This window comes from Dipodomys spectabilis, unplaced genomic scaffold (assembly GCF_019054845.1).
Source record: "Dipodomys spectabilis isolate Male_0828 unplaced genomic scaffold, ASM1905484v1 ptg000424l, whole genome shotgun sequence".
In the NCBI taxonomy this organism is placed as follows: Eukaryota; Metazoa; Chordata; class Mammalia; order Rodentia; family Heteromyidae; genus Dipodomys; species Dipodomys spectabilis.
This window is the reverse complement of record NW_024871101.1, coordinates 160903-174879: the sequence shown is the minus strand read 5'-3', so window position 1 is coordinate 174879 and position 13977 is coordinate 160903. Positions and strand designations below refer to the sequence as shown.

At 39.7% G+C, this 13977-nt stretch overlaps 1 protein-coding gene across 5 annotated transcripts in view; it reads left to right on the top strand.

The window, feature by feature from the left end:
* Window positions 1-13977, top strand: part of Atrx (ATRX chromatin remodeler) — a 165454-nt gene that overhangs the window by 59472 nt on the left and 92005 nt on the right. For 2 of the 5 annotated variants that reach the window (XM_042668263.1, XM_042668267.1), the window contains exons 6-7: window positions 2070-2183; window positions 8289-8398. In XM_042668263.1, coding sequence (XP_042524197.1) covers window positions 2070-2183; window positions 8289-8398 — 224 coding nt within the window. The remainder of the gene's footprint in view (window positions 1-2069; window positions 2184-8288; window positions 8399-13977) is intronic. The other 3 variants (XM_042668264.1, XM_042668266.1, XM_042668265.1) reach the window with 3 other exon arrangements.

Sequence of the window (13977 nt, the reverse complement as noted above, 5' to 3'; positions counted from 1 at the left end):
TCTTTCTAATGGTAAAACTTTCTTAATGAGATTAGGGGAGAGACCAAATGAAAATCTTGTACTCTTCATGGCTGAAGTCTGAGAGCATTGTGCCTAGAAAATGACAGAATGACAAGGGACTTGGTAATTTCATGGTGTTTCAAGGACTCAAAAGTTTAGACTTTCATCGTTGTTAAATACTATGTTCTAGTCTCTCAGTAGGATTTCTGAACGCATTCACAGTCAGCTCTTTCACAGCATTATTAACCTTAATTCCTTGTCTATATTTATGTTGTATGACACATTTTTAAAAATTCTGGAATTTTAATGAACATTATGGGTAGGAAGGATTGGACTTTGCTTAACTAGGACAAGTTAGGAGTTATAAAATCTATTGAGAAAATGAAATGAGAAATGAAATGTAGAACAGGAATGAGGGAAACAGAAAGAAAGAAGAATGGAGGGGGCCTACCATTTTCTTGTTTTCTTGAACCATTTCTAACAATTTTGTGTAATCATTTTGATGAGTGATGGGACAAACAACTTGGGAGTCTGAATCCTGAAGACAATGAGTGACTTACTTTGGATTTTTTCAGTCTTAATAGATATCACTGGGAGTGCTTATTGTAACAACTAGAAATGCAAACCCTTCTTTTACTGGTACTGTAAATGGAGATCAGTATATGATGTTACTAACCTGAGTGTAGGTTAATCCTCTCATGTTAAAACAACAGTAGACCTGTGTGTAAGGTTAAATATGGGTGGTCATTTAAAATTTTTTTGAGTATGCATGGATACAATGAAGTCTTTAGAGAATTATCTTCTTCAGTCTTCAGAACAATGTGGTAAGGTAGTTATTGTTTCTACTGTTTGAGATAAAGACTTAAAATTTTTAGTTGAAGACATTTTTTTTCTGCTTTAAATTGAGGAGCCAAGATTTCAGATGCGACCTCACTTAATCCAAAGCTAGTGGCTGTCCTTTGTAATTGTGCTGCTTTGTTCCCATGTAGAGAAGGAGCTCCAGTTAGGAAAGCTCAGCTGTTTCTTTGTTAATTGAAATCATGAGCCCTTTTCAAATGTTGGCACCTCTCGTAGATGATATACCTAAAATAATTGCTGTAAATGACATGTTTGGGAGGATAAGGATTGTTTAAATTCAGCACAGCCTGGAAGCTCTTGATCTTCTTTGCCCTTTCCCTTGTTACCCTTTTCAGACTCAGAAATTCATCTGGTGACGAGATGCTCTAACTTGACAAACTATGCTTGTCCAGTTACATAGGCCCATGTTTCAGAGGAGCCCTGACAAAACTACCTTTTTAATAGTTGTCAGTAATGGCCCATTAGCCCATGAAGGCAGGCAGATGTTGAGGCCTTGGAGCCTTTTTACTGAGCTGATTTTCTTTGCTCCTTACTTGTTCTCTCCTCAGTTCACAGATTTTATAATTAAGAAAAGACATTCTGTCTAAAATACTTCAATAGGCACCCACAAACGATCTTATTCTAGAATTCATTTTATAATTTATTTATTACTTCAGTTCAAGTATTTTAGAGTAATTTTACAAGACTTGAAGCTTTGGCATACTCTAGCAGATGCTGTAGAATAAGGGTAGCAGCAATAGAATGAGTGTCATAGTTCTCCGCCCCCCAAAGCAGTAGAAAACTACTCAAAAAAATCCCTCTCCATTTTCTGATTGGATTATAAGAAGAGTGTCTTTTTTTCCTTTCTGCCAACCTCTTGTTTTATAAACTCTGTGAAACTTAGTGTGACTGCTCATATTCCTAACAGCTTTTGTGATAGGTATTATGCAAATTCAAAACTGGGCCAAGGTTTATTATTTGATTGACATGCCTGTTACTGTCAGTTTGTAAGACCTCCACTATTTCTAAGACTTATAATCCAACAAGTAAATTGTGGACACCTGGCCCTTTTACAACTTCCCTGTTTTATTTACTCTTGAGGTCCTTTCACAAGTATTTTAAGCTTGAAAGAAAACAAAATTATGTACCAGCAATGTTGGCTTTATCTGAAGTCTAGTACTTCACTTGCACATTTAATATGTGTAATGGTTTTTTGAATGAAATCATTCTAGGTACAGTGATTGTACAACCAGAGCCAGTGCTGAATGAAGACAAAGATGATTTTAAAGGGCCTGAATTTAGAAGCAGAAGTAAAATGAAAACTGAAAATCTCAAAAAACGCGGAGGTAAATACAAATGAGAATGAAACATGAATTTCAAATGCTGTCTATGACCATATTGGAAAATCTGATATGCTTACTAAAAATACCTCCACTTTTCTGCCCATTGTTTTATTAAAAGCACTATTTAAAATGAACTTCTGTTTCTCTTTGAGCTCTGAAGCAGAAAAAGCTAAACACCGTTTTTCAAAACACCTTTGCCTTCAGTGGCTGTTTAGCTATCTCAAGAAACTTAGCACTTCTTTCTTTCACTGGTTAGTTCTGTAAGATCTAGAATACCACATGCTCCCCTTACCTGAGAAGAATTGCAGATGGGACAAAATTTTGCCTGTAGCTTCTAGGTAACTCCATACATATTCGGAATATTGTGAAATAGAGTCTTAGATATTGTACATTAGGTGTTACCTGAGGGTACTTACTAAGAAACCACAAATCCCTTTACTTTTCTCTCTAACTAGTTGTGTTTCTGATCATGAGGTCAGGAAGTATGCCCCAGTTTCAAGTTGTTGATCCATGGATGCAGTACATAGATGAGTAGGAAAGAGAAGAAGAGAGTTTGAGCTAATAATGTCCTGCCATCTGTTGTGTCTGATCCACCTTCACTATGTACACAGCCATCTCTAGAAAGGCAGCTGCAGGAGCACTCCTTTAGAAATCTGAGGAGACTATATGTCCCACTCATTTGCATGTGCTCTTAAAATAATGCCTATGTATAGTAACTGGCTGATTAATACAGCCAGAATCTGTCATTGTAAAAGAATGAGTCTTTAAAAAAACGGAAATATAAGTATAATGTTGATGCATTCATTTGATATTGATCATGTTGTATAATTGTGGAATCATACTGAAGTTCACAATTGTGAAATTCTGAGTATGTTTTTTTTCACTACCACAATTATCTCAGTGAAACTAGTAAAATATATCTGTACTTTTGAAATACTGGTTTTCAGATTGAATTGTTAGGTTCAGGTTTAGATTTAAAAAAAAAAATCAAGGAAATGTTGTTTAGTCTTTTGTCCACAAGAGGGAGTTCAACCCCCTTTGAACATAAAGACAATTAAAGAAATGAGATTCTAGTTCATGGCAGGAAAGCTGTCATTTCAGCAATACCAAGGGCAAGGTACAGTTATTAAAGCTTAGGAGAATCAGCTAATATAAGATGGTGCTAAGAATCAGTAATGAGGGACTGGGGAGGTGGATCAGTTGTAGAGTGCTTGCCTCACATGCATGAGGCCCTGGGTTCAATTCCTCAGCACCACATAAGCAGAAAAAGCCAGAAGTAGCGCTGTGGCTCAAGTAGAGCACTAGCCTTGAACTGAAGAGCTGAGGGACAGGGCACAGGCCCAGAGTTCAAGCCCCACATCCAAACCAAAAAAAAAAAAAAGAAAAAAGAATCAGTAATGAGTTTATTTTGACTGGTCATTAATCCTCAAGTGAAGACAGACAAGTATGTATGCTGAATGGTGTTAGGATTAATATCTAAATGGCATATTTTGGAACGGGACTATATAGAGCAGTTAGCATCTGAAATATGGATAAGGCTAGAAAGCAGAGTCAAAGAAGCACGGTGGTTGGGGAGAGCATTCCTAGTGTCATTTGGGTATGCAACTGGTATTTTGTTTTTGCTGATAGGTTTTTGGGACATTTTATTGAGTGCCCATGTAAGAATGTTTCTATCATGCCTAAGGGAATATATATGTTTATAGCCATTTAGTGGAGCCTGAATCTTTTGTTTTTGTTTTTAATCTAATGATTTGCTGCATCTTTTAAGCTGTCAGTAATCACACAGGAAGTTTAATTCTAGGTTTTCCATACATATGTATAGACTAGTGATCTGAGGCTATAGTTAGTGTTCAGACTTTAAAAGTAAAGCCTGGTTTTGGAAACTATGAAAAATGTAAACTTTATATATAGCATAAATTGGTTTGGAAGACAATTTTGGTTCAGTGACCTAGCTAAGGTAGCCATTTTAGGAACCTTTTTTTTTTAAACTATCATAACCTGTTTTGACATACTTTCCCCTCTCATTAATAAAATTGTGTTCTACAACTGCCTTTTACTGAACTGTATTGGATTCAGAAATGAAAATATCCCTTTTCCACTCACATACTTTTACAATCTTCAGGATACTTTGTAACTAACAATCAAGACTTAAAACATAAGTATACAGAAACAAATACATAATGTTAAGTAACATTTCAACATTTTACCATATTTGCTTCAGATCTCACTTAAATAAAATAATGCTTCAGTCCTACTCTCATCCTTTCCCCTTCTTCCCACCCCACAGGTAATGATTGTCTTCAAGTTTTATGCATGTGCATGTGCATGCATGCTTTTCTATGCTTTCTCTGTATGCATTTACTTCAAACACATTTACTTTGCATTTAAAAAAGTAGGATTATATATATGTATATATATGTGTGTATATATCCTTTTGGGAACATTTCTCATTCAATGTGTGTTTTGAAATGTATCCATGTCAGGAAATGTAAATCTAGTTTTATTTTTTTGTGCTTCTTTAGTACACATTCACTGCTGTTTATTTCCCAAATATGAAGTCACTTCTGATTTTCTAATTACTGCCCCAGTGAATATTCTCATATGAGATTTCTTTGATACATATGGGAGAAATTTTCCAAAGGATTAATTGTTATTTTTAAAGCTCCTCAGTGAAGGGTCTGCAAAAGCACATAGAAGATACTTATTAATAGTATTTAACATTGGATGAATATTCACATTGTATCTGTCATCTGTCTTGGTAGTTTTTCTGAATGAAATCATTACTGAAAATGGAAAAATGTATTATTTGTTTCTGTTAAAACAAATAACTGACTATATAAATGCTTGATACCAAATATAAACATTGGACAAAGTGACTAGTTAAAATATTAGCAACAAGTACAGAAAATTTTCAAATCCATTTTTTATGTTCTGAAAAAGTGTGATTGTGATCTTGCACTTTACATTTTTTTTGTGCTGGTACTGGGGCTTGAATACAAGGTAAGGGTGTTGTCCCTTATCTTTTAAGCTCAAAGTTGGTGCTCTACCATTTGAGCCACAGCTCTACTTCTGTGTTTTTTCGGTCGGTTGTGCGGCCTGAATGCTGTCCATCAGCTCTTCAGCTCAAGGCTAGCTTTCTACCACTTGAGCCACAGCACCACTTCCGGCTTTTTCTGCTTATGTGGTGCTGAGGTATCAAACCCAGGGCCTCCTGCATGCAAGGCAAGCACTCTACCACTGAGCTACCTTCCCAGCCCAACTTCTGGGTTTTTGATCATTACTTGGAGATAAGAGTCCATGGACTTTCTTGCCTGGGCTGGCTTCGAACCTTGCTCCTAAAATTTCAGCCTCCTGAGTGGCTAGGATTACAGGCATGAACCACCAATACTCTATCACTTTAAAGTTTTTTTTTGGCCAGTCCTGGGGCCTGAACTCTGGCCTGGGCCCTGTCTCTCAGCTCTTCAGCTCAAGGCTAGCGCTCTACCACTTGAGCCACAGTGCCACTTCTGGCCTTTTCTGCTTATGTGGTGCTGAGGAATCGAACCCAGGGCCTCATGCATGCAAGGCAAGCACTCTACCACTGAGCCACCTTCCCAGCCTTAAAGTTTTTTTTTTAAGCATGTACAAATAAAGATGTCTATAATCATATTTGGGTCCATAGTGCTTTGGACATTAAAACTAACAAAAAAAACCCCCAGAAGATTAAATGGTAAGAATAATCTGTGTTGTTTTGTTTTTTTTTTCTGTCGGTCATGGGACTTGAGCTCAGGGCCTGGGTGCTGTCCCTGAGATCTTCAGCTCAGTGCTAGCGCTCTACCACTTGAGCTACAGCACCACTTCTTGTTTTCTGGTGGTAATTTGGAGATAAGAGTCTCATGGACTTTCCTGCCCAGGCTGACTTTAACCACGATCCTCAGATCTCCACCTCCTGAGTAGCTAGGATTATAGGCATGAGCCACTGGCACCTGGCTTGTTTTGTCTTCTTTAAGGATACAGACAGGTCTTTTCTTTCAGTTGCTTCTTTTGTATATTCACTGGTCTCATTTGAATCATAGTCTTTTATCTTTTTTGGAGAGGGAGTAGGGGGTGGAATCTGGTCCTGGGAATTGAAGTCAAGGTTTGAGCAATGTACCTGAGCTTTTTAGCTCAAGGTTAGTAGCACTCTACCGCTTGAGCCACCACTTCACTTCTGTTTGTTTTTGGTAAGAGTCTGACAGACTTTCCTGCCTGGGTTGGCTTGGAACTGTTACCCTCAGATTTCAGCCTTCTGAGTAGCTAGGATCACAGACCTGAGCCACTAGAGCCCAGCTTCTTCTTCCTTTTTTAAAAAAATACAGTTTTGTTTTATTTGGATCAAGGTCTTGATTGTACATCAGGATCATCTGTTAAAAAATCCCTAAAAGGTTTCAATGCAGTATTTTAGTGAGAGTGATTATTTGCGATTGGGATTTATTTATTTGTTGTCAGTTGTGGGGCTTTAACTGGGTGCTGTCCTTGAGCCTCTTTGTACTCAAGGCTAGCCACGGCACCACTTTCGGCTTTTTCTGTTTATGTGGTACTGAGGAATTGAACTCAGATCTTGTGCATGTTAGGCAAGCACTCTACCACTAAGCTACATTCCCAGCCCCACTTCAGTTTTTGAGAGGTTAATTGGACATAGGAGTCTCATGGGGACTTTTCTGCCAGGGCTGGCTTGGAACCATGGTTCTTAGACCTTAGCCTCCTGAGTAGCTAGGATTACAGGCCAAAGACACTGGCACCTGTTTGTGGTTGGGATTTTTGTTGGTGTTTGAGTATTGCTATGTTGCTAGTAGGCCCAACTGTCCTTCCTGCCCCAGCTCCATGAGTAGTTGGGACTGCAGAGTGTCTGATTTGAAAGAGATTCTGGATGATTCTGATGTTCACCTTGGGTTGGGAGTACTGTCCTAACAATAGTGTGGGACAAAAGTAAAGCTGGAGAGGTTTGTTTTTTTCTTTCTTTCTGGAGTAGGTTATCTTGAGTCTTTTCCTGCAGCCAGCACAGAGTGGAACTCTGCATCTTCCTCAAGCAATCTGATGTTTGCTGCCAACATAGGTAGTCTTTACCATATCTTAAAATTACTTATGTGTGGAGTAAGCAATGGAGTAAACATAGAAAGAAGGCAGGTAAATCATATAATTACCATGTTTTTTATACCATATTGAGAGGATCTGTGCAGATGATTCCACTTGGAGGATGGCATGGCTAACTTCAGTATAGATTGAAAAAGAATCGGTTGCATATATGTTGCTTACTGCCTCATTCCCTAAGAACTCATATTGAATTAATTTGTAAAGCCATAGCAAAATTAGAAAGAACTCTTGAGCTTTATGTTTTTTAGAACTGTTTTTTTTTGTCAGTCTTGGAGTTTGAACTCAGGGCTCAGGCAATGTCCCTGAGCTCTTTTTTTTTTTTTTGGGTCCGGTCATGGGGCCTGAACTCTGGGCCTGGGCACTGTCCATCAGCTCTTCAGCTCAAAGCTAGCCCTCTACCACTTGAGCCACAGTGCCACTTCCGGCTTTTTTCTTTTTGTTTATGTGGTGCTGAGGAATCGAACCCAGGGCCTCAGGCATGCAAGGCAAGTGCTCTACCACTGAGCCACCTTCCCAGCCCCCACTGAGCTCTTTTGCTCAAGGCTAGCACTTTACCACTTTGAGCAGCAGCTCCACTTCCGGTTTTCTAGTGGTTAGTTGGGCATAAGAGTCTCATGAGGACTTTTCTGCCCAGTCTGGCTTTGAACCATGATCCTCAGATCTTAACTTCCTGAGTAGCTAGGATTACAGATGTGAGCCACCAGCACCCAGCTGTATTTATTTTTTTTAGAACTTCTTTATGGGATTTTTTTCATGTTAATCAAGTGTGATAGTCTCTAACAGGAAAGAAGTTAGGCTTTGTAGCTCCATATTTGCAAAGGCTGTCATTAAAAAAAAGGCAAATAAGATTAACCTTTCAGATGTGTGTCCAAAATATCAGTTTCTTAAGGATTATTAGATATTTCATCTCTAACACAAAGTTTGTGAAATACTGAGGTAAACATCTTGTTCTCATTTTGAGTTTATATGTGAATAACAGTCACTCCTTTTTCCTAGAAGATGGGCTTCATGGGATCGTGACCTGCACAGCTTGTGGACAACAGGTCAATCATTTTCAAAAAGATTCCATTTACAGACATCCTTCGCTGCAAGTCCTTATTTGTAAGGTATGCTATGATTTGTTGCTAAGGTTTTTGCCTTTGGAGGGTGTACACTGTATTGGGGAAGATAGATGCATAACAATCTGCATCAGTGCCACTATATGGGAGATATTGTAGTCAAGGACCACATAGGAAGCCTGTGTAATAATTTCCAGTGGAGGAGATAGAAGCTGATACTTGAAATAGGCATAAGAATTAAATTACCTTGGTGAAGGGAGATTGGTGGAGCCTATTCTATGCAGAGGTAACATGATATTCACAAGTGGCAGGTGACAGCCTGACATGTTGCAAAATCTCAACCTGTATGTGTGTTGTGTTTTGAAACTTTCCTCATCTGTATTGTACTTCTCTGAATCTTCAGCTGAAACACTTTTTAAAAAAAAATTTTGGGGCCATTCATGGGGCTTGAACTCAGGACTTGGGCATTGTCCCTGAATTTTTGTTTTTGTTGTTTTTACCCTCAAGGCTAGTGCACTACCACTTGAGCCCCATCTCCACTTTTGACTTTTTGGTGATTAATTGGAGACAGGAGTCTCATGGACTTTCTTGCCTAGGCTTGCTTGGAACTTCAATTCTAAGATCTCAGTATTCCAAATAGCTAGGATTACAAATGTATGCCACTGGTACCCAGGTGGAACAGGGTTTTAATAAAAGTTGGAGGTAATAGTTTTTTTTTTTTTTGGGTCTGGTCATGGGGCCTGAACTCTGGGCCTGGGCGCTGTCCCTCAGCTCTTCAGCTCAAGGCTAGCGCTCTACCACTTGAGCCACAGCGCCACTTCCAGCTTTTTTTTTTTTGCTTATGTGGTGCTGAGGAATCAAACCCAGGGCCTCAGGCATAAGGCAAGCGCTCTACCACTGAGCCACCTTCCCAGCCCGAGCAAAATTCTTTCTTGACAACGTCACCCCTTCCTTGCTATACACACACATAATTTTTATTTCATTTTCCCTGATAATAGGTTTTTGAAATGTCTTATATAGATTGATTATAATTTCATGAGTGTAGGTACCTTTTTTTAAATTTTTGGTCATACAGCTTGAACTCTGGGCCTGGGTGCTGTCCCTCAGTTCTTCAGCTCAAGGCCAGTGCTCTTCCACTTGAGTTACAGCACCACTTCCGGTTTTCTGGTAGTTTATTGGAGATAAGAGTTTCACGGACTTTCCTGCCTGGGTTGGCTTTGAACTGTGATCCTCAGATCTCAGCCTCCTGAGTAGCTAGGATTACGGTCGTGAGCCACCAGCACCCAGCATAACATTAATTCTATATTAGTTTATTTTATTTTACTTATTTATTTATTTTTGTTGGTCATGGGACTTGAACTCTGGGCCTGGGCGCTGTCCCTCAACTCTTCAGCTCAAGGCAAGCACTCTATCCCTTGAGCTACAATGCCACTTCCGGTTTTCTAGTGGTTTTTATTGGAGATAATAGTCTCACAGACTTTCCTGCCTGAGCCTCCTGAGTAGCTAGGATTATAGACTTGAGCCACCAGTGCCCAGCTATTAGTTGTTTATTAATTAAAGACAAAAAACTACCTTTGAAATGAAGGGGCAGGCCATATTTTCTTTGGCTTTTGAGTTCTAGATATTTTCTCTTGTGAATATTTGATAGATTCTGATCTATGTTAAAGTTTTATTTTATCCTTGGGAAACTTGTTTTCCTCTTTTCCTTTAAGAGATTAGTGAGAGGGGACATGTTATAGTGTCTGCTTTTAAATTTTGACAATCAAAATCTTACATTGATGGATTCATAATCCCTTCCCCTTTCCTCTTCTCCCCCTCCTTTCTTCCTCTCCTCTCTCCCCTCTCCTCTTCCTTCCATTTTTTCTCTTATGCTAGTATTGGAGCTTGAACTCAGGACCTGGGTGCTATCTGTTAGCTTTTTCACTCAGGCTAGCACTGTCACTTGAATGACAACTCTGCTTCGTCCTGTTTTGGTGGTTAATTGGAGATGTCTCACAGACTTTCCTTTTCAGGGCTGGCATTGAATTGCAATCCTTAGGTCTCAATCTCCTGAGTAGCTAGGATTACAAGTGCGAGCCACCAGCGCCCTGCTGCCCAGCCTTTTCTGTTGTGCCACTGGGCATATGGCTTTTTTTCCCCTTCATTTCTCCCTCCTTCCTTCCCTGCCTTGCTCACTCCATCCCTTCTCCCCTCCCTCCCTCCTCTCTTTTTCTCTTTCTCTCTCTCTCTCTTTCTCTTTTTCATCATGGGGTTTGAACTTGGGGTCTGGGCACTGTCCCTGAGCTCTTTAGCTCAAGGTTAGTGCTCTGCCACTTTGAGCCATAGCTCCACTTTTGGTTAATTGGAGATAAGAGTCTCACAGACTTTACTGCCTGGGCTGGCTTCTAACTGCGATCCTCAGATCTCAGCTTCCTGAGTAGCTAGGATAAGAGGATGTGAGCCACCAGTGCCAGGCACAGCTTTTCTTATATAAATATATAAGAATGTGTTCATCCATGGGCCAGTCTACTGGAAAGGAATTTGAAATCAGTAAAGCTTTTTCTTCCCTTTCTTTTGGTAGTGGTGGGGTTTGTACCTAGGACCTCTTATTTATTTGTTAGGCAGGTACTCTAAAACTTGAACCACACCCCTGGCCACAGTGACTGAGATCATGATAATTATTCTTCTCAAGTAGTTGGGCTGATATGTGCACACAACCATGTTCAGCTTTAAGAGGTGGGATTCTCATGACTGTTTTTTTTTTTTTGTTTGTTTGTTTGTTTGTTTTGGTTGGCCCTGGGGCTTGAACTCTGGGCCTGTGTGCTGTCCCTCAGCTCTTCAGCTCAAACCTAGCGCTCTATCACTTGAGTTACAGCGCCACTTCTGGTTTTCTGTTAGTTTATTGGAGATGAGAGTTTCATGGACTTTCCTGCCCAGGCTGGCTTTGAACTGCGATCCTTAGATCTCAGCCTCCAGAGTAGCTAGGATTACAGGTGTGAGCTATTAGCGTCCAGTTTCTCATGACTTTTTTCTTTTTTTAAAAGATTAGCATACATTAGTTGTACAAGGTTTCATTGTGACATTTTCATACATAAGCACATGATGGATCCTGGTCAAACCCATACCTTTGTTTGCTCTCCTACATTCTCTACCCACTACTAAAAGGATTTCAATAGGTATCATTATTCTACTATTATATATTCATCTTCATTCACTCTTTCCGTTTACCCTCCCACCCCCAGTAGAGTTTGTTTTACTTTCAGTGGGAATTAATTGTGCCAAGGGATTTCTTTTTTTTTTTTTTGTTTTGTTTTGTTTTTGGGTCCGGTCGTGGGGCCTGAACTCTGGGCCTGGGCACTGTCCCTCAGCTCTTCAGCTCAAGGCTAGCACTCTACCACTGTGAGCCACAGCACCACTTCCGGCTTTTTTCTTTTTGCTTATGTGGTGCTGAGGCATCGAACCCAGGGCCTCAGGCATGCAAGGCAAGCGCTCTACCACTGAGCCAACTTCCCAGCCCCAGGGATTTCATTATTATATTTCAGATGTGTGTGTGTAAGTACACACACACATATACATACATAATATTTTAATGAAAATAACCCTCTCTATTGATCACAAGCTTTCACTGAGATTCCTTATACATAGTTGCAATGTGTTTTGAAATGATTCACTCTCCATCTCTCTTTTTCCTCTCCCCTAGTTGCCCTAAAATGTCCCATAGTTAGAATCATGGTTTATGAGCCGGGCGTTGGTGGCTCACTCCTGTAATCCTAGCTACTCTGGAGGCTGAGATCTGAGGATCCCAGTTCAAAGCCAGCCTGCGCAGTAAAGTCCGTGATACTCTTTTCTCCAATAAACTACTCTGAAAACCAGAAGTGGTATTGTGGCTCAAGTGGTAGAATGCTCGCCTTAAGTTGAAGACCTGAGGGATAACGCCCAGGCCCAGAGTTCAGCCCACAACCAACAACAACAATAAAAAAGAATCATGATTTATGTATACATATACATAGACACACACACATATATACATGTTTATGAATATGTATATTCTTTAAGTTTAAAAAATTTAAGTAGTTTTACAAAGGAGTTGCCATTTAACAAAGCAGTTTATGAATACAATGCATCTTTTTTTTGCAAATTCTTTATTGTGATCAAGTGATTACATAATTTCACAAATTTCACAGTATTGTGGGATAGTGATACTTAGTTAAAGTCACAAACACATTCTAACTTTCATGGGGCAAATTGTCTATCGTGGTCTGTAGCATTTATGAGTTCTATGAGCTTTGCAGTACAGTTATTTCTTCCACATTGGGTGATATGTACATTTCTTTTGTTTTGCATAGCATCAGCTGTTCCCTCTTTCCCACTCGTTCCCTCCCTCCCATCGTTGCCATTGAGTTGCTTAGCTCATTTTGGTCAATGTCCAGTGCAGCTGATGGGTCCTGCTGTTGTATGTTTTTCCCTGATTCCCTCTAGTTCTGTGTTGTCCTCCGAGATTCCCTCTGGTATGCACATATATACAATATATGTGATCAGCAGCATGGGGTTATTTAGTAGTGATTCAGCCAGATGAGTGGAGGTCCTTTGTTTCTCAAGTCTTGTTAACTTTGTTGTATCACCTTATGTTTTGGATGATTTAACATCCACTTATCAGGGAGACCATGTGCCGTTTGTCTCTTTGCTCTTGACTTACCTCATGCAACATGATTTCTTCTAGTTCCATCCATTTCCCTGCAAATGCCATTATTTTGTAAATGTGTATTCTCCTTCCTTCCTTCCTTCCTTCCTTCCTTCCTTCCTTCCTTCCTTCCTTCCTTCCTTCCTTCCTTCCTTCTTCCTTTTTTTTTTTTGTCGGTCATGGGGCTTGAACTCTGGGCTTGGGCGCTGTCCCTGTGCTCTTCAGCTCAAGACGAGCACTCTACCTCTTGAGCCACATTGCCACTTCTGGTTTTCCAGTGGTTTATTGGAGATAAGAGTCTCACGGAGTTTCCTGCCTGGGCTGGCTTTGAACCACGATCCTCAGATCTCAGCCTCCTGAGTAGCTAGGATTACAGGCATGAGCCACTGGCGCCTGGCTTTAAATGTGTATTCTTTAAGACTATCTTCCACAGACAACATGATGATCTTTTCTTCAACTATGATCCTCCCCATTTTCCCCTTCTGAGTATCTAAGATTATAGTTGCGAGGCACTGCAATCTGCTCAGACTAGGATCTGAGTAACTACTTTCTTTCTTACTAGTTGTATTAGATATTATTTACTTTTAATGACCCATAGCCCTCTCCCCAGAACATCTCATGCACTGCCTGTTAGATATTTTGAAATTTAAAGCTAATGTAAGATCGTTATCTGTACACATAGCTGCTGGCATATAATGATTATTACTGTGTCGCAACAATATCAAATACATCCTTGTACATTTTTGTTGGTATATGTTGATTGTACAATGTGGGAGTTTCATTAGAATATTTCCATACATATATATATATATAATATTTGATTATATTTAGTCTATTACTTTATATTTCTCCCTTATCTCCTTGAAAAAGTCTTTCTTTCAGTTTCTTTCTTTTTCTTTTTTTTTTTTTTTGGGTCCGGTCATGGGCCCTGAACTCTGGGCCTGGGTGCTGTCCCTCAGATCTTCAG